The sequence below is a fragment of the Ambystoma mexicanum genome, chromosome 4q (genome assembly GCF_040938575.1).
Source record: "Ambystoma mexicanum isolate Mex_15411 chromosome 4q, UKY_AmexF1_1, whole genome shotgun sequence".
Lineage (NCBI taxonomy): Eukaryota > Metazoa > Chordata > Amphibia > Caudata > Ambystomatidae > Ambystoma > Ambystoma mexicanum.
The window spans coordinates 325,893,787-325,921,589 of record NC_090928.1 but is presented as its reverse complement, the minus strand read 5'-3'; the positions used below and the strand labels follow the sequence as shown (position 1 = coordinate 325,921,589).

Here is a 27,803-nt window from a genome sequence, read left to right as displayed (position 1 = left end):
TAAATCCCAAAAATCCAGCAAAGCTGCTGGGGGACTCACTAGGTTTGGGAAATTAGCCTTAACAGAGAATTCTCCCTAACACTCATCAAGCCAAGTCACCAACCTTCTGTGCCAGTCCCAAAGAGTCTTGTTCGTGAAGGAATAGGAAATGAAATATGAGTTGACGTCACGTTCAGGGTACATGCCATAAATACACTCTACATGTTGGTCTTCCACATAGATTTTCTTCAAGGGGCAGGTGAAGCATGCCTTGAAAAGGCATTTCTTGGCCTTTGGTTCAGGGTCAGCCATGGCGGGGTGAAGACGAAGCCCCCAAAAGGTCTCAATCCTGAGGTGGCAAAGGGTTGCCTAGCAGGGGAGCACCAGTGATGTAAAAATACTGCCAACCACCACAATAGGAAAAAACTGAGGCCTTCCAAAAATGTCGACAATTCAAGAAAATCCATAGACAGTAGTATGTAGATCGTCGAATGAAGAAGAGAACTTGTAGAGAACCTCTAACCCTTGAAAGTGTGGTAGAAACTCGGAACATGACCTACATGGAGCTAAGGGAATCTCTGCATATTGGCTATGAGGCAAAATAATCCAAAACAGCTTTCAGAGAACACTAAAGTCACTGCAGTTTCAAAATTAAATTAAAACTGCTTTAATGTTACTGCGGATTTTCAGCATGACAGGGAATATTCAAACAGCATGTGAACCTACAAAATATCAAAAATGCTGGAGAACTGGAGGCTCTAGGCCCAGCTGACAAATTTGGACTTTCCATGAGCAGGTACAGGCTCAAGCAAGAAATCAAATGGGGCCCACAAAAATCAGTTTTCTTGGGCACCTGAAAGTACAGGGAGTACCATACCTTCCCCAAGGCAGGGACAAGCACTTATATGCAGCCTTCATCAGGAGTTGCCAGATCTCCCCAAACAGGAGTGGATCGTGGTGGGTGGGGCTAAGGGGGGTTTAATCTAGAGGATGGTAGGAAAATGTCCTTGCATCATGACTGGCAAGGCCCAGGAGTGTGCTGCCACTCTATGTGCATGGCCAGCTTCCCACCACCCACAGGAGAGGAATATATTAAAGATCGGATTCCAAAACAGGGTGCCGGGTGTATAGTAAAAAGGAACGCGGTCATGGGCGGACTCATGGGCGGAGTCAACCCCATATTTACTGGCCAAAAAGTCAGATCCGGAATTATGGGAGCCCACATTGCCGATGTGATTCGGAGATATTGGCTTGTGTTAGATGATCTATTTAAGATGAGGAATCTGTGGGATTAAGGAATTCATTCGAAAATGGTATTTGCTTACCCGGGCCCGACACTGAAAGTCAACAAACTCCTTTGTTGCAGGCTTTGATTTTTTTAAAAATGACCTTCCGTTGACCTGAACTGGTCTACATAGCCCACAAAGACAAAAAGTGTAACAAAAGATACAACTGGGTCAAAAATGATCAGCCCCCAGGCACGGAAAGAACAGTGATTCGGGACCTGAGACTGAGAAGGGCTTCAGGCACAAAGTGCACCAATTGAAACCCTACAGGCCTGGTATAAGAGCGCCTGGAGACAGCCCTTGAGTATGGCCGGGCAAACAGCTGTATCAACTGCGAGGGTATGAATGGGAGCATGCAACCCATACAAGAGCATCTCCTACTGTGCCAATTCCATGCTCTGTTTAAGCCCTAGATGAAGTCCACAGGCTGGCAAGTAAAAAGAGCCATTGGCACACCACATCTACACCATTACTCGAGCACAAATCAAAGTTCACAGGGAAACCATTGACACAGGGCAGCGTTCGGCCCCAACACCATCACCATGGAAAAGGGGATAATTGGGGAAGTATCCACCTCTTTACGCTGCCCTTGGCTTGTTTGATTAATTAAATCAGGTACAGCCGCTTGTGAAGGCCCATCTCAGCCAAAAATGACTCAAACATAGGCTTAATTTCAATAGGGTCTATCCTTACTGGTTTTCCTATGCCCAAAGAAATTTCAACATTGACAACCATCACAGTTAGTGTATCATCCCACTATTTGTCTTACACAACTACTACGATTAACTAACAGGAAAAGAAAACTCCTACCCTAATGTCACCGGGGCAGTAGCAAAAACAAGTGTATGTGCCATAAGATATAGGTTTGCTTATGGACAAAGAGAATGTAAAAGACTTCTGAAGATCATTAGAAATTTAATTTGAGTTTCAAATACAGCTGTCGTTATGAAGAATTATATAGCATGCCCATTATACAAGAACAGGGTGCTTAGACAGTAAGAACACATGGACAGAACTTTAGTGGTAACTAAAGGAGGGCATACAAATAGTTTATTTTGTGTGCCTTTTTATTACTTCTGCCGACCACCTCCATATCTCCCACCATCACATTTCAATAAAAGAGCAACTCTTAGGAGAGATACTCTCTAATTGGATCTAGGGAAAGGAGGGCAGGGCGGCTGGGGAGGAGAGAGATGCCAGGTAATAGCACAAGGGAGGCAGAAGGAATAAAACAAATGATCACAAATGTTTTTGAGCATTTTTTATTCAATACCTTAATTTAAAAATGTTACAACACTAATCGGCACAGCCACGCACACATCTTGGCGGGTCGGAAAACAAACAAATCATGTCAAGTGGAACAAAATACACTCAAACTTTTGGTGATTTTCCCATGTACACGATCGAACATACATGAAAAAACTCAGTTTCGTGGAATGTGGTCGCTAACCCACCCTATATATCTGTAACAGAGGGAGTTTGAGACAGAATTCCAAACTAAGTTCTAAGTACAATGGTCAATGATTTGGTACTGGGATTTTAAAACTCTTCAGATTGTGTCTTGCCAAAGTCAATAACGTGAAACACATTAAAATCTACAATCCATTCAAGAATCAATTGTCTTAGACCAGCTAGACTTTACAGGTGCTAGATTTAGATTTATACGCAAGCCTACCACAAATGCTTAATGACAGTTTATCACTTTCAACGTATAGCTAAGATAACTAACACTGTCCCTTCATTGAAGGGATTTATGTGCACCTGAATAGAACTACACTACAATGCAATGCCTGCACTGTGGAGTTCAATGTCCACTAGCACCAATCGGAATACCTTTTATTATAAAGTAGCTCATTACTGAATCTCTTTTTTGAAAGTAGGGTTGATTAATGAAGGATATGTGCTGTCTTGTCTCCTATTCGGATGATTGGAAATTTTTCAGAAATCTACTGTACAAAAAAAAAAAATTCTTGAGAGCAACTGTTTGACGTGCAATTAAACATGTCTGTTTATTTAAACATCTTCAAACTCAAGAAATGGATGAATTCAAAAGCTCACGTTCTCATGAGGTAAAACCATGTACATTTATTTCATTGCATTAAGAATTAGAAAGCATAAAATTAAATAGGTTGACTGTAATAAATCCAGTCACACAAGTGCAAGTTTCAAGATGTAATGTATTTGAATGGCAGATTTATTTAAAAAATGTACCAGTAAATCATTTAAGAGGGAGCATGTCCATTTAACGTTTATTGTAGTATACAGGAGTTTCCTTATAAATCAAATGTGATAATGAAGATATGGTCAAAACATAAAATCTATCAAATTCAGTGAAAATCTGCGGTCTTTAAATAGTAGTTGTAAGAATGAATAATATATATTCTTTGTTACAATCGCCCTCACTCTACAGGTAAAAAAAACAAAAACAAAAAAAATATATATATATATTTCGGTAAACATTCTTTCCTAAGGAAGTTTCCCTTGTAGATCAGTGATTCAGCCAGTTCTTGTACACATACATTTTTGACATACCAATCAGTGGTTCTCACAATTGAAAAATAAAAGCACAAAAAAGTTTACACTCTTGTACAGGTAAATAAAAGATCTTGAATTAAACTGTAGATCCTTAAGGGCATAGTATAGTTTCAATTTCATTACCTATAACATAATTAGCTTTTTACGTACAAATATTGACATATTTGGCTTGTGCTTCAAAGCCTGCATCTCTATAATGTCCATGTCAAAACGCTTCTCATAATTTGAAGTCACTACAGATGTCTTTACTGCCACTTGGTTTGACCGGCTCGTGCAATAGGACTTCCTCAGAGGTTGCAGTGGCAATACGCTTTTCTGTGGAGTCATCATTTTCTGGGTCTAACCCTTCCGGGCACTGGAGTCTCAATAGTTCTTCCCTCAACTGAGCTGTATGACGCTGTGTAAACAAAAAAGCAACTGGTGAACACATTGCAAAATAACCAATTTTGGTCGATTACACACCTAAAGGGTTGCAAAATCTTCTGTTAGCTCTAGAAGTATATGCATCAAAGAATGGTCTATCCATTAACATTTCTAAAAGACCATGACATTTGCTACACCACGTGGTAATAATCGCATTGTCAGGTGTTCCCTGAACAGACAATGCCTTGATAATGTTTCAACCTATAAATACCTTAGCATTCATATCAAAATGATCCTTGTTGGGACACCCACTGGCAAGAAACTAAGGTCAAATGTAATAGAGCTGTGGGCTGCATCCGTTAATTTTTTGAAAGACAAGCTGGGATTTCCTTTGTGACAATTTTACTCCTTTACAAATCTAATATTTGTTCTATTCTGTTTTAGGGCAGTGAAGTATGAGGACACAAATATGAAATGGAAATGAAACTTTATGAAGCATTTGTACTGCACAAATTGTTTTGCCTTCCACAGTCTTTACTGATTGAATATTTCTATCTCACACTTGATTTTATTGGCATATTGGCTGATTTTAATTTGAAGGCGATGATGTTTTGTGATAATTTGTTTAAATTAATACCATGATGTTTACTTTCCTTGAAGGATTTCAAGCAATTGATAACTGTATGTCTATGGGGACCTTCAGCAAGTTGGCAACTATGGATTCTAAAGTGAAAATCCGTTGTTGTGGCAGAACAACAGATGGAGCAGATATAAATTATTTTCTAAATTCTAAACTTCGGAGACAAAGCATGGAACAACACCTGGTGAATCTATACAGTGGGAGTCACTCCACACTATTTTGTGATCATATTACTGTTAGAATAACAAAACTCATGTCTCTTCAGGAGTGTGAACTGAGCCAGGGATCGACAAGCCGTTTCGGCAGAATCCAAAGTGTACTTAAGTATGCTTCGGTTCACTTGTCTGCCTTCAGTGACAGTGGTGAGGAGACAAGTACGTAGTGGTTCGGGAACCTCCTGTATGCCTTCCTGTAGTAAGGCCCACTGAGGATCGCCGTAGCTAGCCAACAAGTTTGTGTTGTTGGCAATACGTGTTGAAAACGCTGCTGCAACCGTGACCCTCTTCCGAAGGTGGTAGAGTCGTTAACCTTCCTTATGGGGGGTGCCTCGCCGGTTGACAAAGGGACCCCTGCCCGCTTTCTTGTAGTAATCACCACCAGCGAGTCTGGGGAGGAGTGACCACTGATATACAGAGGGTCTGAGGGTGAAGGACTAAAGAGTTTTTCTATTCTTGGGTTAACACCTCTTGTGAGAGCAGGTTTTGAGCCAGACGTTTCTTAATTGAATTGAGGAGAGGAATAGCCTAGCTGGCCGACGGCTTATCCTTGAGGATGTCCTCCACGAAGTCAGCTTCAGGGACAGCTTCAGCTGTGGCAATCTTAAAGTGTTCAGCTGCTTTACGCAACATAATGTTGAACGTCAATTGATCATCTACTGGCGAGGGTTGTTGTCTCGTGGGAGTGGACCGGGGAGAATCCAGAGACAGGGCATCAGGATCTTGTGGATCTGTGCCATGGTTAAGGGTCACCCACATCTGGGTTCTCCTCCCAGCCCTCTATGTGATCATTCATGTCCTCAGGGTTTATGAATTCCTCATCCTGAGTGTCTGCAGGAATGTCTTCTTCAGTTAGGTCCTATTTGTATATATCCTCTACCCAACAGGGATCAAAGAGCCATGGGAATTTTGCTTTGGGGTCCAGAGGGCTCTCATTCCGTGGTCAACTTGGTGTGGGTTGTTCTGAACGGTAGCAAACATGTCCAGCCTTTCCATGCAGTTTTCAAATTTCTCTCTAATCCAAACCGAAGACCTAGAATGGTCTAGAGGTGGGAAAGGCTCCCGAACACGCTCTTCCGTCATAGAACATTCAGATTTTTGTCTCAACATCGAAGACAGCCCTTCTTCGCCCTCAGAGAACTCCTCCTGAGGGACCGACAGAGGTGGGACAACCCAGTGCCTTTCTTTCGATTTATGGATGGGTTCCGGTACTCCTCTTAGGCCATCCTTGGACCTTTGCGGATCCTTGGCCTTTTCCGTAGGCTTCGAAATATCCCTTGACTGCCGTTTCTGAGAATCGGCGGAAACAATCCTGGCTAAGCTTTCGGCAACACCCTCCACAGACGGGAAGTGCACAGCTTCAGCCTGCAATTGTGAGAGTCTTCTTCGACGACAGCCTTTTTCGGCGGTGCAGTCTTCGGCAGACCCGGAACCCTATTGCCGCCGAACGCCTTCTTGTGATGCGTCTCAACGGATCCTGATATATTAGGGGTAGCGCCCTTTGTTTTTAAAGGCCCGTTCCATAGGCGCATATGTGGCTGAAGGGAGGGCTGCCGATCCTGACGGTCGGCGGGTGCCGCCAGAACTTCCAGTGTACCCGTTGGCGCCGACGTCTTCTTCGACTTGGCCGAAGATTGACTTGGGGTTGTGTGTTTAGTGCTGTGCACATGTTCGTCTTTGTCCCAGGGGTGTGACTTCCCCATAGCAGTGCCTAAGCCATGCCGCGCGGGGGCAAGGGACAGACGATGCGGAACGCAAGCGTTCCGTCGAAAAGGTCAACAACCTTCGGTTCGGAGGTCTGATCGTCACTCTCGCCATCGTCACATTCGGTGGCTGTGGGAGAACTCGGCCTTCGACATACCGTAGGCCGCCCACCTCTTGACTCTACGCTTCTTTAATGTCTTAGGACGGAGGAGCTTACAAGCCCTGCATCCTTCTTCCTTGTGATCGAGGGACAAGCACAGGTTACACCGCCTGTGCTCATCTTTCCAAGGAAATATTCTCTAACAAATGGGGCAAAACCTAAATGGAGTCCCCTGCATAGCTGAGGATGGATAGAGTGACGAAGACCAAAAGGGAAAGAGGAAGGAAAGGGAAAGGCATTCTCAAATTGTACAGAAATGTCCACCCCGACCCCACTCTCCCTACTGTGTAAGCCGGCGGAAGGCCCGGCCACATTGTCTGCAGCGCCGACTGGAATACCGTCCGTCGAAGTTCTGAATATCTTTGGGAGAGATCTGGAACAGCCGTCGAAATAAGGGACGGATAGGGTGATCTGAATTATATAACTATTCGACCAAAGGTGGAGGGGACAATAAGCAATCTCTTTGACGAGCTCCGCATAAGGCGACCAGCATGCTGGGCGGAAAAAAACAATCTGAGGGACCTCGACGGGTGAGGGATCTTGGGTACACTAGGGATAGTGTTACAGGCACGCCCATGTCGACGTCCCCATTCGATTCTCGAAAGACAAGATGCAATACTCTGCGGTTTCCACTGGATGTTGCACCATATGCACAGCATGTGATTCTAAGCAGATTAACAAACATCAGAAAAATGCTTATCTTTTAATAGTCAAACAGTACAGGATGACTACTGAATTGGCTAAGCAAGATTATTAGGACTCCCGTATTGGTCAGGCTTCTTCCAAATCTTAACTTTTAAAAAAGCTTGAAAAGCCCAATATTCAACATGTAGAATCTGTTGAGAAAAACCAAGAATGGTGTGTGAACATTCAGCAGGCCCTTTTCGATAAAACATTTACACAAAAAATGGTCATTGCTACTAACAAACAGCTATGTCTGCCAGCCCCTGTGGCCTTTGCTTCAACATATGGACTTTTGGAGCAGCCTTTCTTTTTTGAAAGTGTCTCAGATCTTGAAGTTCTAAATGTTATTCAAGCATTGAAGCTCAGCAGTCCGGGCGATCCATGTCCTTCCAAAGTGGTAAAAGCATGTGCCTCTTTACTGCCATCACGTTCTTTGTGAATGCCTCTTTTCAGACTGTGTTGGTCTGGGAATCCATCAATCAGGCATGGTTCACGCCCCTTTTAAAAGAAATTATTGCCTGATCCCAACATTGCAACAAATTATCGTACACTCACTAATGTTCTGTTCTTTTTTAAGATCCTGGACCGGATTGCCTATTTGCAGATTCAGGCGTATCTTGAATATGAACTTCTAGGGCATAGACAGGTTTTAGAGCAGGCCATGATACTGAAACTGCACTTTTGGACCTCAAAGCTAATACGTCTTGTATTATGGATAATGGTAATGTTGCTTTTATTGGACTTAGCAGCAGCTTTTGGTTTGGTTGATTTTAACATTCTTCATAATACAGTGCAGTCCTCAGCAGACTTTTCAAAACCAGCAGCAAACTGGATTTGATCGTTTTTAACCAAAAGAAACGGCAGAGTTTTTAGCAAGCCTTTTACGGTCTCACCTGTTGAGCTTATGCATGGTGTCCCGGAGGGTTGTTGCCCATCAACCACTCAGTTTGATATTCTTACTAAGCCCTTATTTGAGTTGCTGGACAACAAGAATGTTTTGCACACAAACTACGCTGATGACACTCAAATACGTTTACAGTTCACAGGAGATTATGATACTGGCAGAATTAACAATAGCTTTGATATTGCTCAATGCTGGATGGTTCATAATGGACGAGCACTCAACGAAACGAAAACAGACATTTTACTAGCCAAAGGTTAGCCAAGCTGCCCGCCCTATATAAGAATTTCCCCATTGCAGGTTGAAATATTGTTGTCTTGCCTAAAGTTAAGACTCTTGGCTTATACTTGGATTCTACTTTATCGATGGATGCCCATGTGAATGCTGTCATTTCTTCCTCGGCATACCACATTATGCTTTTAAGAAGAATTAGACCATATGTTTTCGGATGCTAATCACGCACCATTTGCCAGGACAATGATTGCTGGCAAAATTGATTATTGTGGTAGTATGTTTGTTGGCACAGCACAGAGGAACATGACTAAACTACAAGTGGTGCAGAACCATGCTGTAAGGATTGTGCACGGACAGCATGTTACAACAGCTCGTAGGGCATTAAACTGGCTGCCAGTTAAAGAACGCTTACAGTTCAGTATCTTGACTGTTGCTCACAAATGCCTGTTTGGGAAAGGTCCTGTAAATCTCAAACAGCTGCTGCAAATTAACTAATGCGGTTGTGCCCTTTGGTCAAACCAGAGCAATATTTGAACAGTGGTAAACGCAAATTGGATTTTGTTGCCCGCCAACCTTTGAATGGACTGCTATTTTTAAGATTGCATAACTCTCTTAACTTTAAAAAAAATATGAAAGACATTTTATTTTACTTGATGAAGTGCTTTAATTATGTTTTTCTCTTCTGGTTTTACTTGATGTGACACTTCTTACTTGCTGAATTGTATCTGTCAGAATTTTAGTCTATATTGCTCTTATTGTGTTTTTAGTTCAGATTGTTTTTATCTATTTTTTGTCTGTTTTTATGCCTTTTATTTTATTTCATGCGTCGACAATATTTAACATTGCCTAATGACACCAGTATTATTAGGGGGTACAGGGGGAGGATGTTGGGACGCATGGAGGGAAGGGGACTATGGACTAAGTAGGTTAGTCACTACGGTGAGTAACTAGTAATTATTCTTATGTCCCGTCCCCTTTCCTCCATACTGCATGGGCGCTTACAACTGACTGTAGCCCCAGGGTTGAGAGGAGACCCTCCCTAAGCTAACAGGTTTCTTAGAATTGCCTGTCCAAAGGCCGCGTCTGACTTAGAGCCAGTGTCAAAACAGTAATGCTAACAGAAAGCCGAAGGTGTGGCCCAGGTGGCCGCCCTGTAGATGACCTGCCACGGAACCTGACGCTGGAATGCAGTGGCCGTGGCCTTGGCTCTGACGACAGCGTGGGCTTGCATGCCGGCAGCGGCTTGTGCTGCCCCTCGTAGGCCTCCTTCATGGCCAAAACCATCCACCGTGCAATAGAGGCCTTGGATGCCCGATACCGGTGCCTGGATCCCCCAAAGGTGACAAACAGTGCGTCCGACTTGCGGAAGCCCTTGGTCCTGTCCAGATATAATTTCAGAGCGTGTCGGACATCCAGACAGTGCAAGACTCTGAGCCTCATCCTTGGGGTCAGCAAAAAACATAGGTAAGACTATTTCCTCGTTTAGATGGAAAGCGGAGGGTACCTTAGGCCGGAACGCAGCGTGAGTCCGCAGGACCCCCTTATTCCTCTGAAAAGTGGTATAGGGCTCGGAGGCCACAAGAGCCTGGATCTCGCTGACTCTGCAAGCAGAGGTGAGGCCCACCAACAAAGCTGTTTTAATGGTGACCAGCCTGATGTCCGCGGATGCCATAGGCTCGATGGGCTTGTGCGCGAAGGCGCCCTATACCACATTGAGGTCCCACACAGGGTGTGGCTTATAGATGGGCGGGTAGAGTCTGGACAGGCCGCCAAATGTTTCCTGACTATCGGGTAGGAAGAGAAGACCCCCTCCTCCGAATTCCTATAGGCTTCTATGGCTGCCAGATAGGTGCAGCATGTGTCCACCTGTACGCCTGAATGTGCAAGGTGTGCCGATAAGGAGACCACATCATCCAACGTGTACGTAAGCCTTAGAGTCTGCCCAATGACAGAACCTATCCCATTTACTCTTGTATTGGCTCCTGGTAGCCTGTGATCGGCTCAGGTGCTTGAGGGTGACCTGCTTCGGAACCACGTTGCGAGGGCTAACTTCTGTGGGGCGGGGTGGATGACCCTGCCCCCCTGCTGGGACAGGAGATGGGCTGCCCCATCAGAATGTGAATGGGTGGTCTGTCCGTGAGGCTGAGCAGTTCGGAGAACCACGGTCTCGCCGGCCACCATGGAGCCATCAGAATGATGCTAAGGTGACAAGACTCCTTTATCTTGCGGATCACCCTGTGGACCAGGGGTGTGGGAGGGGAAGCATAGGCTGTCATGTCATCCCACCGTATCTGTAATGCGTCACCCAGGGAGCCAGGCCCTGCCCTTGCCAGGACGCAAACTGTTGGCACTTCCTGTTCTTCCAGGAGGCAAACAGCACCACTTGAGGATGCCCCCATCTGCTGAAGATCTTCAGCAGCACCTGGTCGTTCAATTGCCATTCGTAATTGTCTGCTCCCAGTCTGCTGAGCCTGTCCGCTTCCAAGTTGGCCTCCCCCGGGAGGTGGACAGCCGTGAGGTAGATTTTGTTCTCCAGGGCCCATTCCCACATGCTGACCGCTAGGCTGCACAGTGGAGGGGACCTGGTACCCCTCCCCCACAACCCCTACTTGTCGACATAGTATATGCTGGTGGAGTTGTCAGTCTGGATAAGGACGGACCTGCCCCCAATAAGCGGAAGGAACACTCCAAGAGCTAACCAGATGGCCAGGAGCTCCAGCCAGTTGATATGAGACTCCTGCTGCTGCCAGGTCTCAACTCCATGGACGCTGTGGCTGTCCAGAGTGTACCCCCCCCAGCCTTCCAGGGAGGAGTCCGCAGTGATGGTGACCTGCGGGCCGGCTGCCGGAAGGGCTTGCCCGTCCGCAGGTTGCAGTCCCTGGACCACCATGTGAGATCCGAGTGGAGAGAAGGAGGGATGCTGACCGTCTCCCCTTGGGAGCCCTTCTCCTGATTCCGCGACGCTGCAAAGTCTTGTGTGTGGCACGGCCAGTAGGACTGCTGCTATGATACCCAATAAGTGTTATCACCAGGCCGAGGTCACTGCTCTGGTAAGGAAGTTAACAGTGGCTCTCTTGATGGCAGTGATCTTGTCCTCCGAGGGAAAGAGGGAAAGACTCTTTCGGAGCTCGTATCCCAGATGAGGTACATAAAGGTCAGGCTCTGCGTGGGCTGCAGCAGAGACCTTTTGAGGTTGATCGTAAACCCTAGGTCGTGGAGTGTGTTCATAAGTGCGGAGGAAGTATGTATAACTCCCCCCAACCCCTTCCAGAGATCTCGACCTGACAAGCCAGTCGTCCAGGTACGCGTAGACGTGGTGGCCCTGAGGAGGGCTGCCACTGCACTCATAAATCTAGTAAATACCCTGGGGGCTGAGTTGAGGCCAAAGGGTAGCACCTTGTATTGGAAATGGCAGCCCATGATCCTGAAGCGCAGAAAGGAGAGATGCGGTTGCCAAATCGAGACGTGTAGATAAGCGTCCTTCAGATCCAGGGAGCACATCCAGTCTCCCTTGTCTAGTGTCTCCGCAATGAGTGCTTGCGTAACCATCTTGAACTTCTGAAGAGGGAGGGAGAGGTTGAGGGCAGATAAGTCCAGCAACTCTCAGGCCAGCCTGGTTCTTTTGTATGGCGAAAATCCTGGAATAGAAGCCCAATCTTCTCTGGGAGGCTGGGACTTATTCCACTGCCTGGCTCTCGACAAGCAACCAAATTTCCACCACCAGAGCTGCCGTCCCAATCTGTGGGAGGGGAGGACGGAGGAGATGGAGGGACCGGTAGATGGTACCCCGAGGATACTACAGAGAGGATCCAGGTGTCCGAAAAGTTCTGTCGCCAAAATTGCACGTGACAGGCAAGCCTGCCCCCCACCAGAGACAATTGGACCCGAAGGGACACGTCATGCTTTCTTTCCCTCCAAGGCTGCTGCGGAGGAGGGGGACTGGAATAAGCCCTTGCCCCTCCCCCCTTTGTTGTTTGCGCCTGTACTGACTTTGAGAGCGTCATTCCTGGAAGCCCTGGAACCCGCTGAACGACCGCCCCCTGTCGGATCGTTGATGCGACTGGGTGTACACCTTGGGCATGGCCTTCGATAAGATAAAGACTTTGCAGTTTGCAAGCTGCTGTTTTTTTATCTAATTAGGCAAGGTGAAAGAGGCCACTACCCTCGAACGGAAGGTCCAATATGCGTTCCTGGACATCAAGGTTAAACTTAGTAGCCCAAAGCCAGGCAGTCCTCATGTTTGTGGCGATGCACATGACCCAGCCAGATGTCGATGTGGGCCACGGTGGACTCCATGATGTCCTGCGCTACCAGCTTGGCTTCTCCTAGACCCGCCTTGAAGTGTGCCTGGCTCTGCACGGGAAGTTCTGGAAGTAAGTCCGCTATTTCCCGCCAAAGCCTCTGGCTAACGGCTACCAGCATGGCACTGCGTTGGATTGACACAGGTGCAGCAAGGCGTTTTGAGTACAGCTTCCTCCCGTATGCCTCCAAGATCTTCTCCTTGCCCAGCAGCGCTGAGGACGAGGTGGCTGAGGATGACTTAGGCTTAGAGTAGAGTGAAGCTGCAGCGATCACCGAAGAGTGCGGCTGAGTGGATTCCCCTCCATCTGTCTATACTTGCCATGGAGGCGCCGATTGACAGGTTGGGCAGAGTGTGGCTTGAGCAACCCTTTCTTGGCCAAGGCAACAACATCTTTCTGCATCGGGATACCCATTCTGGTAGGGGGTCTTAGGGTGAGGACTTCTGCCAAGACCCCCTCCTTGGGCTGTTCGACCTCTGATTGAGGAAGGCCCAAATATTCTGCCAATCCTGCAAGCCGGTCATGGAAGGCCTTTGCTGATGACGGCGTGTCAGGGTCATCCTCCTTGTCTGTGTACACCAGAGTGTCCGGCTGGTCTGGAGCAGGTGGAGGAGTGCTGGGCGCCACAGGCTGCAGTGTGGAGACCGGAGCCGGAGGCTGGTGTGGAACCGCCTGTGCTGTGGGAGGCAGGGGAGCCGGAATCAAAGGAGCCGGCAGGGGGAGCTCGAGCTGCGCTGGGGCCTGTGGCGTCGGAGCCATAGGTGGAATGACTTTGGGCGCTGGTGGAGTGACCGGAGGGAGCAAGTCCCCGACTGCATCCCTTCAAAGAACCTGTCTTCGGAGGCTCAAGAGGTGGCAGGTGATATTGACGAAGTGGCTGGAGGCTGCTGGGGCCGTAGCACACAGTATCGGCTATGCTGCTGATGGATAAACTGTAGGCCACGCACCTGGTTGACACCAGTCCCACCTCGACACTCGTTCTCCGCCTGCTCCGTTCCTAGGATTGGCATCGGACAAGGAGCCATGTTGTCTGGCGCAAGGCCATTTTGTCAAGCTGCGTGCCAAAGTCGTGGTGCGTGGCTCCCTGGGCCCGGCCTCCTCCAAGACTCTTGACGGTGGAGCATGAGACCTACCCTGCACCTCAGGCCGGGGCCTGGAAGGCATATTGCCCTCAGCAGTGTAGCGGGTAGTGCTACGTGCAGGCGCCCTCTCAGACATTAGGCTGGTACTAGGGCATTGCCCCTCAGGTGTACACCCGGTAAAAGAACCTTGCGGTCCCTCAGCACTGCTTCCGGAAGGATCTATTGACCCCTCGGCTGTGAGGCCAGTAGCTTGACTAGCCTCAGTACGTGTGCTGGTGAGAGAACCAGAGGTTCCTCCTGCTCGGGTGCTTCTTTGGGAAGGAGTCGCTCATACGGGGTGCGATGGAAAACAGCGGCCCTACCTTGGGCCTCAATCTCGGTCTGACGAAATCCTTCAAGTCCTCTAGAGGCGACCTTTCGAAGAGCTTCCTCCACCTAGCAAGCCTGTTCTTCAGTGCGCGTGGAGCCAGTGTGTCGCACGCGGTACAACCTTCCCAGCTGTGGTCGGGCCAAGGCAGAGGAGGCAAAGAGCATGGGGTTTGGATGTAGATAAGAGCCCCTCACAGACTAGATACCTGCTGAAGCCCGCTGAAGTCGACATGCGCCGGGGAGAAGCGTGGCGCCAGAGGACCAAGTACCTGATTCACAAGAAGAAGACAAAAAGATAGAAAAAGTATCCGGGGAAGAGCACATGGTATTACATGGCCAAAGCCAAACCCAGGAGCGCTGGTGAAATCAGCCCATTCCCGTCGACGCGGAAAAAGGGACTGACGAGAGGCACCGGTGGCCCGAGTCAGGGGAGCGCATGCTCCCAGGGCCGTGTGCCTCTAAATTTAAAGGGGAAGAAGGTTTTTCTGGTGAAAAAGGTTGCATCTCCCGTACCTAGCGAGGGACGCACATGCAGTACCGAGGAAAGGGGACATGACGCACGAGTAAAAGCACAACCACTATGAGCCGACAAGCGACGCTCACTACTAAATGATTTTGACAAGTGCCATCACTGCTTGTACCTCAGTAACATTCATGTAAATAACCCGCCTTGGAAAGAATATTTGTTCACCCACTGAGGCAGCTGCTAGCACCAAAAGGCCATGACAATACTGTGCTTTACAAATGTGCTTAAGCAATATAACAATGTTAGGCATTTGTGTTCCCCAGTTTAAAAAGATTTCCAAAAATGTACACACTGTTTAAATATGTATCCTTAGAACTTTAATAGACAGACTAGTAAATGCTTCCTTACCTTAAGAGCAGCTGCATGGTGAGACATGGTCCTGCCTACACGTTTGTCAGTACTGTATTGCTGTATATCAGCGATCCACTCTTCACACTGGCCCATGATATCCGCTCTTTTCAAGTAAAAATGTTTGTGTATTACCTGAAAGAAGACAAATATTTAAAAAACACATGTGCACCACAATGCTTAAAAATGCATTCAGATGGGAATTGTATGTAAAAACTGATTAACAGAAGGTATTAAAAGTGTCTTATTCTTGGCTTCATTCATCCCACATTTCTTTTCAATTCAGTATTACTTCTTTGTGTTTGACACAGTCACTTTTTCCACAGTTCGCTCTCCCATTACTACTTTAATTCTCAACTCCCATTTGTCCTATACATTTCTCCTTCCCTTTCTGGCCAATTTGGGTACTCATTGAATGCAAATAATCGTCATAGCCAAGGGCACGTAGCTTGTTTGCCAAGTGTGATGGAGAAGGTGCGCTGCTAAACAGGATTTTTCTTCTTCTCCCTACCACCACTATATAGTTCTCAAAAATGCATTTTTTCAAAACACTGCAGTTTCCAACCCTAGTTCCAGATTGTTTGACCCCCATATATCGCAGTGTTGCACTGCACCTTATCCGACCTGCTCACGCATTCTGCCTCATTCGGCCAACTGTACACCCTTTCACTCCCACAGAAATGCTTCTCGCTGCCCAAGCTGCACTGCAGGACACAGGTGGAAAGGGACCTGAAAATGTAAGTAAGTCTTATTCCGCCTTAAATGGTGTGATCTGAAAAGATGGGAAGGTTCAAGTTACTTACCTGTAACATTTGTTCTCCAGCATGGGTCTGGCATGGATTCACATGCTCATGAATATTCTCCGTCATCAGGCTGGAAATCCTCCGTAAAAAGAAAAGGTTTTGTTTTAGCTTGAAAACTGCATTTCGCCTCTAAACCACTGTACTCTCCCTAAACTCCACCCTTGGTGGCCATCTTCAGATTTGGTAAGCATGTAAAAAGGCAGTATGAACCAAGAAGAGCCACAGAGGAGAAGGAGGGAGGGTTTCCATGTGAATCCATGCCGGAGAACAAGAGTTACAGGTAAGTAACTTAAACCTTCTCCAGCATGAGGTCTGGCATGGATACACATGCACATGAATAAAGAATACACATCAGTACATATACACAATCACGGGAGGTCAAGTAAAAACGCTCAACCCTGAACCAGACTCACCTCAACTGAACATGTTGCGACTGCTTTGGCCTATGCGGGACTCATCCCTGGAATCCCTGTCGACGCAGTAGAACCTTGTGAAGGTGTGCATGAACCTCCACAGAGCAGCCCTGCAGATGTCGAGCAGGGGCACATCAGAGAGAGATACTTAGTCATTGCTGCAATGGCTCTGGAGGAATGGGCTCTCAGCCAGCCTGGAAGGGCTCTGTTAGCCAGCCGATGACAGTGCATGATGCAGTCGGAGAGCTACCTGGAAATGGAAGCCTTCAACAAGGCCTTTCTGCGATTCACAGGTCCAAAATTTAGAAGTCTTCCGAAAACTCTTCGTGCGCGCCACATAAAATTTCAAGGCACGAGCAATGCCCAGCGAATGCAACTCCCTCTCAGCTGGTGATAATGGATTCTGGAAGAAGACAGGCAACAGCAAAGGCTCATTGAGGTGGAATTCCAACTGAACCTTAGGCATAAAGATGGGGTGTCTACGCAGTACCAACCACCTAGCGTGGAAGGATAAGTATGGCTGTCTGCAAGATGGGGCCTGGATCTCTCCAACTCACCGGGCCGAGGTAATCGGCACGAGGAAAGCCATCTTCCACGAGAGGAACTTCATAGGGGCCTGAGGTATTGGTTCAAAGAGGGACCTCATGAGCTTTGTCAAGACCACATTAAGTCCGCAAGCTTGGGTCAGAGCCTTCACCGGCAGAAAAGTCCTGAAGAGGCCCTTGAGGAACTTCTTGACGAGTCTATGCGACAACGGGGAGGGCCTACCCGGTGACCTGGTGGAACGGGATATAGCGGCCAGGTGTGCCTTGATAGAGGCGTGGGCCAGTCCAGCCTTGACCAAGCAAAGCGGTTATGGTAGGAGCTGCAGCACTGTGACACGCGGAGGAGTCATCTTCTGAACCCGGCATCACACAGAGAAGCGCTCTCACTTATGGCCGTAGCATGTTAACCTTGAAGAGGCTCTGACCTTGGCCAGGATGTCCTTATATTCTGATGCTAACAAATAATATCTAAAATCTAGGACTGCAGGCGCCAGGCACTGAGATTCAGCAATGCCGGGTCGTGGTGTAGAATCACCCCTTCTCTGGCAAAATCATCAGGAAGCAGAGGCAGCCTGATGGGTGAAGAAACCGACAGACCAAGCAGGTCTCGATAGCAGATTTACGGCCATGCCGGAGTGACAGGTATTATCCTGCAGTGATACTGAGTGTGTTGATCACTCGTAGCAGAAGTGGGAATGGAGGAAAAGCGTGGAGGTAAATTCCCTCCCACGGGAACAAGAAAGCATCCATGCTCCTCAGATGAAGGAACATGCTGGCGAACCTCAGACACTTGGAGTTCGAAGTCGTTGCAAAGAGGTTGATCGAGGGATGACCCCATTCGCGGAATAGAAGATCCACATGGTTCCCGAGAAGCTACCACTCGTGGCAAGAACGTAGCACTCTGCTGAGCGAGTCTGCAATGGTGTTCTTGGTGCCCCCAGGTGAAAAGAGACAAGCGAGAAACATGTCCTGACAAATGCCCCAGTGCCACAGATCCTGGGCCTCCTCGGAGTAAGCCAGAGAGTGTGTCCCCACCCTGCTTCCTGATGTAGAACATTGTAGTGGCGTTTTCCGTGAAGATCCTCAACACCTTGCCCTTCAGTGATGGCAGGAAAGACTCGAGGCCCCAGAATACCGCCCGAAGCTCCAGGACGTTGATGTGAAAGGTCTTTTCTTCTGCCAGCCAAAGGACTCTGGTGTGCAATTGTCCGGTGTGGGCTCCCCACCCTTCCAGAGAAGAATCTGTGGTGACCGTCTCCTGGTACACAATGACTAGAAACAGAGCCCCTTGTGTGAGGTGAGGGCGCACGCCCCACCACTGGATTGCCTGTCGGAACTCCTCATTGAGGGCGATCTTGTCCGTCCAGTATTCCAAGACTTGCAGCCACCTCGCATCCAGAAACTGCTGGAGAGGCCTCATCTGTAGTCTGCGAGGGCAGACCAGGTTGATGCAAGAGGACATCATGCCCAGCAGCGACTTGATGGCTCGAACCATAGCTGAATGTGCTGTCATGAGGCACCTCCGGTCTAGGATCGACCTCCACCCTCCTGACTTCTTTCAGACCAGAAACTATCTGGAGTACACTCCGGAGGTGATGGGGTACAGGCTCTATCGCCCCCCTTTTATAACATGGCATGGACCTCCTGCAGCAGCTGCGCCACGTGTTGTTCTTGTCGAGCCACTTGGGGGAATACGAGGACACCTGCTTTGTAACTCCAAGTAGTGCCCATGTTCGAGAGCGTCCAGCACCCATTTGTCGGTGGTGATGGCCTTCCACACACTGACAAACTTTGCCAGCCAGACTCCCCACTGGGGTGCACAAGTATGGGCCCGAGTCTGTGGCCGGTTCAGGCCTGTTTCGGGGGTGGAGTCCTGCCCTGCAGGCGGCGCCAACTCTGTCCTTCGCTGCCTTATGCCTGTGAGCGACCTCTGTAGGCCTCGAGTCTTGAGGGAAGGCTGCTGATAAGGGGTGGTATATCCCTTAGAGGACCTGCCAGACATTCCTCTCAAGGAACGAAGGGACGCTGACGGATGTTGCTGTAGGGTACATAGTCTCTGTGTTAGTCTTGAAAATTTGCAGACTCATCACCGGTCTTGCCAAAGAGGTTCTCTCCATCAAATGGCTGATCCAACTCTTTGGACTTAACATCCTGTCTGAAGTTGGTGGCATTGAACCATCCCTGTCGACAAAGAGGAACACTGTTGCACATTTGTCGGCAGCCTGTGTCCGTGATGTCCACTGCCACTGTAATGGCATGGTACAAGGCCACTCCACCCCTCCCCCTCTTCCTGGAACAGAGCCTGAGCTTCCACTTGTTTGTCCTTTGGTAAGAAGTCCAGGTGTCATGATGCCTACCTCTAAGGAGCCAGGCCGGGCCCAGCAACCCCAGAGGCAGACATCATTTTCCCCAGGGAAGTCTCAGCGGGCCCAAGTCGGGGCCCTTTGGACTCAGTCCTCAGACCTGCAAGGGGAGAAAGGAAGAGAATAGGAGAAGAAAAGCCCTTACCTGCTAAATCTGCATCCCGGAGTCATTTCTCCAACGGCCCTGAAAAGGAAGACATCATTTTAAAGGCATTTCGTTTCGATCGCTGCAGCGCTGCATTTTACTCACCTTTGCAAGGCGCTTCCATCTTCAGCAGCAATCTTCCGGATTCAGCTACGCCCCGGCGCCTAGAGGAAAAAAGACAAGAACAAAGGTGAGAGGGAGAAAAGGAATAAGGAAAGCTCAGTTTCCTTTTAAGTCTTACCTGTTGGATTATTCCCACTGCATTTCGGGTCCTGCCGCTTCCTGGCATCTCCAGGCACCATGGATAAGGACAACTGGTTCACCGAAAGCTTCAGGGCTGCGGCCAAGACCACCAAGTCAGGTGAAGGTTGGGACCTCAGGCACTTTGGGGCCCTAGCCTGGGACTATTTCTTTTCAAGCATATCACGCTTGGGGGGGAGTGGTACTCGGAGTCTTCATTAGGGCCAAGCCATCTTCCCAAATACTGTATAGCAAGGAAACGCATATGATGGTCTTCCGTTTGGATTCACGTTGTTGGTAAAGGAATCCTTCCTTTTAGTCTCCTCCGGCACAAGATGAAAATGGTCCAAGGCCCTGGACATCATCGCGAGAAAAGAGCCGACCTCATCCGGCGGAGAGGCAGTGTGGGGTTCATCCGTGCCCAACGGTTTCCCGTCAGCTGGTACAAAGTCATCACCCATGTCGGTGTCCATCACCGTAGTAGCCGTATCTCTGCGTGTTTGTGGAGCCAGCTCCCCAGCCAAAGTCAAATCCCGATGTGGAGTTGACGGTGGAGATGTCGGCTAACGCCTCAGACTAGCTCGGTCCTTTGATTTACGCTTGCACTGGGGTGGCCTGCCGGGTGGTGGCCTTGGGGGACTCCTAGACGGTGAAGGCCCCGATGTGGCCGGCAGTCTCTGCTGGATTTCCGAAACAAGCGTGTGCAACCTTGTCAGAATGTCCAATGACATGGTCCCATGGCTGAGGAGTGAAAGGAATGGGAGATGGAGGTTCCGGACTGATGCGCCCCATCTGGCGAGGTGGGGAACCAGACTCATCTCGTGGGGACCCACCTACAGACACAGGTCCATGACCCCCTTTGTGGTCAGTGTAATAGTCTGAGGGAAGATGGTCACTCTCGTCGGAGCTCGTATAAATCTGCATAGGTTTCTCCCGGGCAGATCGTGGGCCCGTACCCTTCTCAGGGTCAGTAGGAGCCTTACCCTTTCCCCTCGCTGGGGATTTCTGGGGCAGATCGGTCAGTGGAGTTGTCCCCATTCCAGGGGTCTTCGCTGGCACTGCAGCAGCTGCTTCACGCCATGGTGGTGGGGACACTCGAGGAGCGGCCGTCGCCCTGACAGTGGACACCACCTTGTTGACAAGTTCGTCCTTCGATGAAGAAGATGGATGTCAACGAGTTTGACAGAGTGGTAGCAGGAGCCTTCGTCGACATGGTTGTGATCGTTGATGAAGTTGTTCTGGTCGGTTCAGCTGCCGATGACTATGGTATCTTGCCGAGGTGGGGTGGGAGAGGGCAGCGACGGGCCACCTTTAGATCTCTCCGTCGTCTTGTCCGCCGATGGTAAGCAGAGCTTTAGAGGAGTCAACTACTTTCTCTTAGAGGGAGCGCCAGTCACAGGTAGGCTTGCTGTAGAAGGAACAAGTTACTTACCTGTAACTGTTGTTCTCCAGCATGGGTCTGGCATGGATTCACATGCTCATGAATATTCCCCGTCGTCAGGCTGGGAATCCTCGGTAAAGAAAAAACCAGTATCAGTTTCGTTTCTGATCTGTCTTTCGTAGTAACAACCAATCACTGGTCTCTGCGTCATACTGACCACAGCCAATGACTACCCTCTACCTAAGGACCGCCTCTGGCAGCCATCTTCAGATTTGGAAGCACGTGAAGTGGCAGTATGACCAAGTGAAGAGCCGCAGAGGGGTAGGCGGGAGGGTTCGCATGTGAATCCATGCCAGACCCATGCTGGAGAACAACAGTTACAGGTAAGTAACTTGTTCCTTCTCCAGCATGGGGTCTGGCATGGATTCACATGCTCATGAATAAAGAATACATAGCAGTACACACATGCACAACCACGGGAGGTGGCAAAGGCTCAACATTAAGCATTACATCAAACTCAACATTAAGCATCTTACCTCCTCACCAGGCTCACCTCAGGCGAACAGGTTGCGCAGCACTGCTTGGCCGACCCTGGACTCCTCCCTGGAATCCCGATCGACGCAGTAGAATTTCGTGAAGGTGTGCGTCGACCTCCACGTAGCAGCCCTGCATATGTCCAGCAGGGGCACACCAGAAATGAACGCCGTGGTAGCTGCGATCGCTCTGGTGGAATGGGCTCTCGGACGGCCAGGCAGCGGTCGGTTTGCCAACCGATGACAGTACATGATACAGCCGGAGAGCCATCTGGAAATGGAAGCCTTCGAGAGAGCCTTCCCCTGATTGACAGGTCCAAAGTTCACAAAGAGTTGTGACGTCTTCCGAAAACACTTTGTGCGGTCCACGTAGAACTTCAGCGCTCTAGCCACATCCAGCGAGTGCAAAGTCCTCTCAGCCGGCGACGAAGGCGACGGGAAGAACACAGGCAACACCAAGGGTTCGTTGAGATGGAAGTCCGACGGTACCTTGGGCATGAAGGAGGGGTGCGTCCTGAGCACTACCCTCGTGTCGTGAAAAGTCAAGTACGGGGCCTTGCAGGAAAGGGCCTGGATCTCTCCCACTCGTCGTGCGGAAGTGATGGCCACAAGAAACACTGTTTTCCACGACAGAAACTTCAACGGGGCCGAGTGCAGAGGCTCGAACGGAGGTCCCATGAGCTTGGTCAGCACCACATTGAGCTCCCACGCCGGGGCCGGCGCCTTCACCGGCGGGAACGATCTGAACAGTCCCTTCATGAACTCTTTCACCAGACAATGAGACCACAGGGACGTCCGGCCCGTGGTTCTGGTGTAACGGGAGATCGCAGCAAGATGAATCTTGATGGACGCGTGTGCCAGTCCAGCTTTGGCCAGCGTCGGCAGGTACGGCAGTACCTGGGGAGCCGTAATCCGTAGAGGGTTAATCTTCTGTGCGTGGCACCAGACAGAGAACCTCTTCCATTTGTGTCCGTAGCATTTAAGAGTCGAGGACGCCCTGGCCTTTGCAAGAACCTCTCTGCAGTCGGCCGGTATGTCGTATCCTCCAAACTCTAGCGCTGCAGGAGCCAGGCCTGCAAGTTCAGCGATTTCGGGTCGTGGTGGAGGATGGCGCCTCCTTCCCTGGAGAGTAGATCCGCGTCCACCGGCAGCTTGATTGGCGGGGACGCTGACAAGTCCAGAAGGTCCGGGAACCATATCTGCCTCGGCCACGCAGGTGCGATGAGGATCATCCTGCACCGTGACCTCTTGAGCTGGTTGACGAGCCGGATTAGCAGTGGCAAAGGAGGGAACGCGTAGAGGAACAGGCCCTCCCAGGGGAACGAGAAAGCATCGCCCATGCTCCTCGCCTGGGGAAACCTGCTGGCGAACCTCTGGCACTTGGAGTTCGTCGCCGTCGCGAACAGGTCGATCTGGGGTGTGCCCCACCGTCGGAAGAGGCGATCCACTAGATCCTGCCGTAGTTCCCACTCGTGGCACGAGCGCAGCTCCCTGCTGAGTGAGTCGGCGATGGTGTTTTTTATCCCTGCCAGATGAAACGGCACCAGAAACATCCTTTGGGCGACTGCCCAATGCCACAGGTCCTGCGCCTCCTTGGACAGTGCTGGGGACCTGGTTCCGCCCCGTTTCTTGATGTAAAACATGGTGGTGGTGTTGTCGGTGAAGATCCTCACCACCTTGCCCTTGAGGGACGGAAGGAAGGACCTGAGGGCCCAGAACACTGCACGGAGCTCCAGGACGTTGATATGGAGGGACTTCTCCGTCGGGAGCCAGAGGCCTCTCGCGTGCAGATTTTCGGTGTGCGCTCCCCACCCTTCCAGGGAGGCATCCGTGGTCACCGTCTCCTGGTGGTCTGGAAGTCCATGCCCGCCGTCAGATGCGCGCGGGTGCCCCACCACCGGACCGCTCGGCCGATACTCTCGTCGAGTGTGATCATCTCCTCGAAGCCGCCTGTCGTTTGGATCCAGCGCGCGTCCAGGAACTCCTGCAACGGGCGCATCCGGAGCCTGCACATGGGAATGAGGTAGATGCAAGAAGACATCATTCCGAGGAGGGACTTGATGGACCTCACCTTGGCCGTGTCGGAAACTAACATCCGCTGTACCTTGCCCAGGATGGACCTGGTCCTTTCCTCCGACGGGGAGGCCAGAAGGGACACTGTGTCGAGCTTCGCTCCCAGAAACAGTGCGTTTTGCGCGGGTACCAGGTGGGACTTGGCGTAGTTCACAGAGAATCCCAGGTCCGTGAGAAGTTGGACGGTCCTTGCCGTGTGCTCCACGGCGAGCTCCCTCATCTTGGCTCAGATGAGCCAGTCGTCCAGGTAGGGGTAGACGTGGATCCCCTCGCGGCGCAGTTGCGCCGCCACCGGTGCAAGGCACTTGGTAAATACCCTGGGTGCCGACCGTAGTCCGAAGGGGAGGGCTTTGAACTGGTAGTGACGCCCTTGGACCACAAACCTGAGGAATTTTCGGTGCCCCTTTAGGATGGGAATGTGGAAGTAGGCATCCTCCAAATCCAACGACGACAGGAAGTCTCCTTCCTCCAGCTGCCCCAGGACGTGCTGGAGGGTGACCATCCGGAACTTTTGCGCCTTGATGAACTTGTTCAGACGTCGCAGGTCTAGGATGGGGCGCCATCCTCCCGTCTTCTTCTTCACGAGGAAGTATCTCGAGTAAACTCCGGAGCCCCGAAGCCTCTTTGGGACGAGTTCGATGACGCCCTTCCTGAGCATCGCCTTTACCTCCAGGAGAAGCTGAGGGACATGAAGCTCTTTCCTGGCCACGAGGGGGACGCGCGGGCACCTCCTTTGAAATTCGAGCGCGTGGCCCCGGGCTAAGGCGTCCAGCACCCAACGGTCGGTGGAGATGGACTCCCACACGCTGACGAAGCTCGCCAGCCGGCCTCCCACCGGCCGGTTCAATCCTGTTTCGACGAGGCTTTGCCGCCTTGACCTCCTTGGCGACGACGGCGGGGTCCGCCAGACTTGCCTCGTCCTCTGTAGGCCTCCTGAGACGACGAGCGGGCCGCTTGACGGTAGGTGGAGAAACCGCCGCCGGAACCTTTGGAGGCGCCCTTGCCTCCGCTGCTCCGAAAGGGCGTCCGTCGTTGCTGCAGAACCCCAAGGGCCCGGGCCGTCTCAGTGTCCGCTTTAATGGCCTGAAGGGAATCGTCCACTGTTTTCCCAAACAGGTTGTTCCCATCGAACGGCATGTCCAGGACTCTGGTCTGTACGTCTTGACGGAAGTCCGTAGCCTTGAGCCATCCACGCCGCCTAAGGCACACGCCGTTGCCCGACTGGCGAAACCCAGTGTCGGCGATGTCCGTAGCAATAGTGATGGCGTGGTCCGACGCCACCTCGCCTTCCTGTAGGATCTCCAGGGCATCCGCCCTCTTGTCGTCCGGTAGGAAGTCCAGCAGGGGAGCCAGTTTGTACCATAGCTCCCTGTCGTAGCGGGCCACGTCGTCGCTGCAGACGAGATGACCCTGCGTCCCATAGCGTCCAATTTCTTTCCCTCGCCGTCCGGTGGGGAAGTCGATGTGGAGGCCGCACCCCCCCCCCCCGCTTTTTTCCTGGCCGCCGCGGAGACAACGGAGTCCGGGGTAGGCTGCGCCCGGAGGCACAGGGGGGCCACGTCCGGGACCCGGTACTTCTTCTCGTACCGGTCTCTTCTAGCTGGCGTCGTGAAAGGGTTCTTGAGGAGGGCGAGGCCCTCATCCCAAATGTCGTCCAGTAGAGGCACCGCGAGGACCGTTTTCCTCTTGGCCTCGCGCCGTTGATAAAGGAATCCTTCCTTTTTCTTCTCCTCAGGGCAGAGTTGGAAAAGCTCGGATGCCCTGGCGATCATGGAGTGGAACGATCCAATCTCGTCGGGCCGAGAAACCCTGGTGGGAGGTGACGACGGTAGATCCTCGTCGTATACCTCGTCGTCCGTACCCGTCGCTGCCGTGTCAGTCCCCGTATCATCCCCTCGGGTGGACGGGGAGGAGGACTGGACGGGGCGCGACGGCTGAAAAGGAGGTGGAGGGTGAATCCTTCTTTTCTTGGGCGGGGGAACACCAGAAGGTCCCGGTTCAGGATCCCCCGACGGGAGAGGTTCCTCCGTCGGCAACGGTAGTCTCGTCCTTATCGCTGAACATAAGGACTGTATAGCCAACAAAATGGCCGCCGAGTTGTCTTGCGGCACTGGCAGAGGGGAATCCGACGGGCGATCAGGAGCCCCGTTGGCACCCTCGACGATGTCATCGTCACCTGCGTCGGAAACCATCCCGACGGGCCGGTCTTCTTCCACGCCAAGGCCGTGGCTTAAGACCTCAATCAGCTCTTCCTCTGAGGTTGAGGCCGAATCTACGACGACGCCCTGCCCCCCCTTTTTCTTCCCCGCCGGGGGTTTCACGGGGGTCCTATCGATGGGCACAAAAGAGGACTCCCTCCGAGGTGGCAGGGAGACTCTGAGCCCCGAGGTCGCCACCACTGGTGTAGCCTCCACAGGCTGAGCCAGGGCCGCCGCGACAGTATCGATAGAGGGCTTGGCCGGATGGATTAAGGCCTTCACCACCTTAGGTGCGCTCACCGCCTTATCCTTGAGGGGGGGACACTGCCTCGCTCCCCCTCCGATGGGGCCTTCGAGCTCGACCGGGGCCTCTCCAGGAGCTTCGCCGGGTGCTCGCCCTTCCTCTTACCCGACCCAGAGCGTTGGCTCGTGGCTGAAGGTGCCGGGGAGGGTGCGCCCTGCCTGGCGCCCGTAGAGCCCGACCGTTCGGCGCTCCCGGTGCCAGCGGACTCGCGGTGCTTGGCCTTATGTTGGACCCCCGTCGCCGGGGCGTCCTCAAAGGTCTTAGAAGACCGCTCGGATTTCTTCCTCTTCTTCTCGCCTGACGGGCACTTCCCTTCCAGCCAGTTGGCGAGACGTTGGTGGCGGTCCTTCATGGTCCGTTCCGACATATTGCCGCAAAACGCACAGTCCTTCTCCACGTGCGTCTTGTCCTCATGTAAGCAGTAGAGACAACAGGAGTGTTCGTCCTCCTTAAAGACGTTCTGCAGCTGGCATCCAGGGCAGATCCTGAACAGCTTTCCGGGCGTCGAGCTTCCCTTCTCCTGGGCCATGTCTGGGCCTGAGAAACTTCTGGAGTCCTCCAAAAGCGTAGCTCGATGAAATCTTCACCCTTGAGGGGCGCAGACGAATCCGACACGGGTCCCCGTTGATCGGATGGAGAGTCGGTGGAGCTTGAGGCTCTTTTGACCGAAAAAAACAAAGTTTTCGAGAAAAAACGAGAAAAAATAGCACTAACGCTCGAGAGCAATAGCACGAGGATCCCAACACATGAACGTGCGGTAAAAATCTGAAGATGGCTGCCAGAGGCGGTGCTTAGGTAGAGGGCAGTCATTGGCTGTGGTCAGTATGACGCAGAGACCAGTGATTGGTTGTTACTACGAAAGACAGATCAGAAACGAAACTGATACTGGTTTTTTCTTTACCGAGGATTCCCAGCCTGACGACGGGGAATATTCATGAGCACGTGAATCCATGCCAGACCCCATGCTGGAGAAGTGCAGCAAACAAGTACAGAGAATGAGTGGATATGGGAGTGAAGAGATGAAAATGGCAGGCGAGACAGGAATAGAAGTGGAGAGGGCAAGGGGGTCATGGTACAGAGGGAATGAGTGTTTGTGGAGACAGGAGGGGACTAAATGGGAAAAGAAGAGATTAAAAGTGCAAAGGGGAGAGAAAGGGTTACAGGACAGAATAAAAAAGGGACACAATTGAGGCAGCAGGCTAGAGAGAGTGAGTGACGAGAAATTAGGTAAAAAGCAGTGAGTAGAGGTGGAGAGGGTAGGGGAGACCACAGGTGGTCGTGCCAAATCTGTTCAGAAAACTAAATTGCTTACTTTTGTTAATCATCTTTGTGGGGTACATTTTAGGAAAGATTTCTCTTTAGGCAACTTTCCCTCCATATTCTATGGACCCCAAACATTTTGGTCTTGAACCTGTGCGTGCGAGGCAGTTTTTAATGGACATCTATGGAAAAAAATGTCATGGCTCTCTCCCCAAATC

General features: G+C 50.7%; 1 protein-coding gene across 4 annotated transcripts in view; it reads right to left on the bottom strand.

The window, feature by feature from the left end:
• Nucleotides 1-3,248: 3,248 nt before the first annotated feature.
• BIRC6 (baculoviral IAP repeat containing 6) overlaps nucleotides 3,249-27,803 on the bottom strand; it is a 3,097,233-nt gene continuing 3,072,678 nt past the window's right edge. For all 4 annotated transcript variants that reach the window (XM_069607902.1, XM_069607904.1, XM_069607903.1 and 1 more), the window contains 2 exons: nucleotides 15,328-15,462; nucleotides 3,249-4,197 (listed from right to left, as the gene is read on the bottom strand). In XM_069607902.1, coding sequence (XP_069464003.1) covers nucleotides 4,018-4,197; nucleotides 15,328-15,462 — 315 coding nt within the window. In that variant the 3' untranslated portion in view covers nucleotides 3,249-4,017. The remainder of the gene's footprint in view (nucleotides 4,198-15,327; nucleotides 15,463-27,803) is intronic.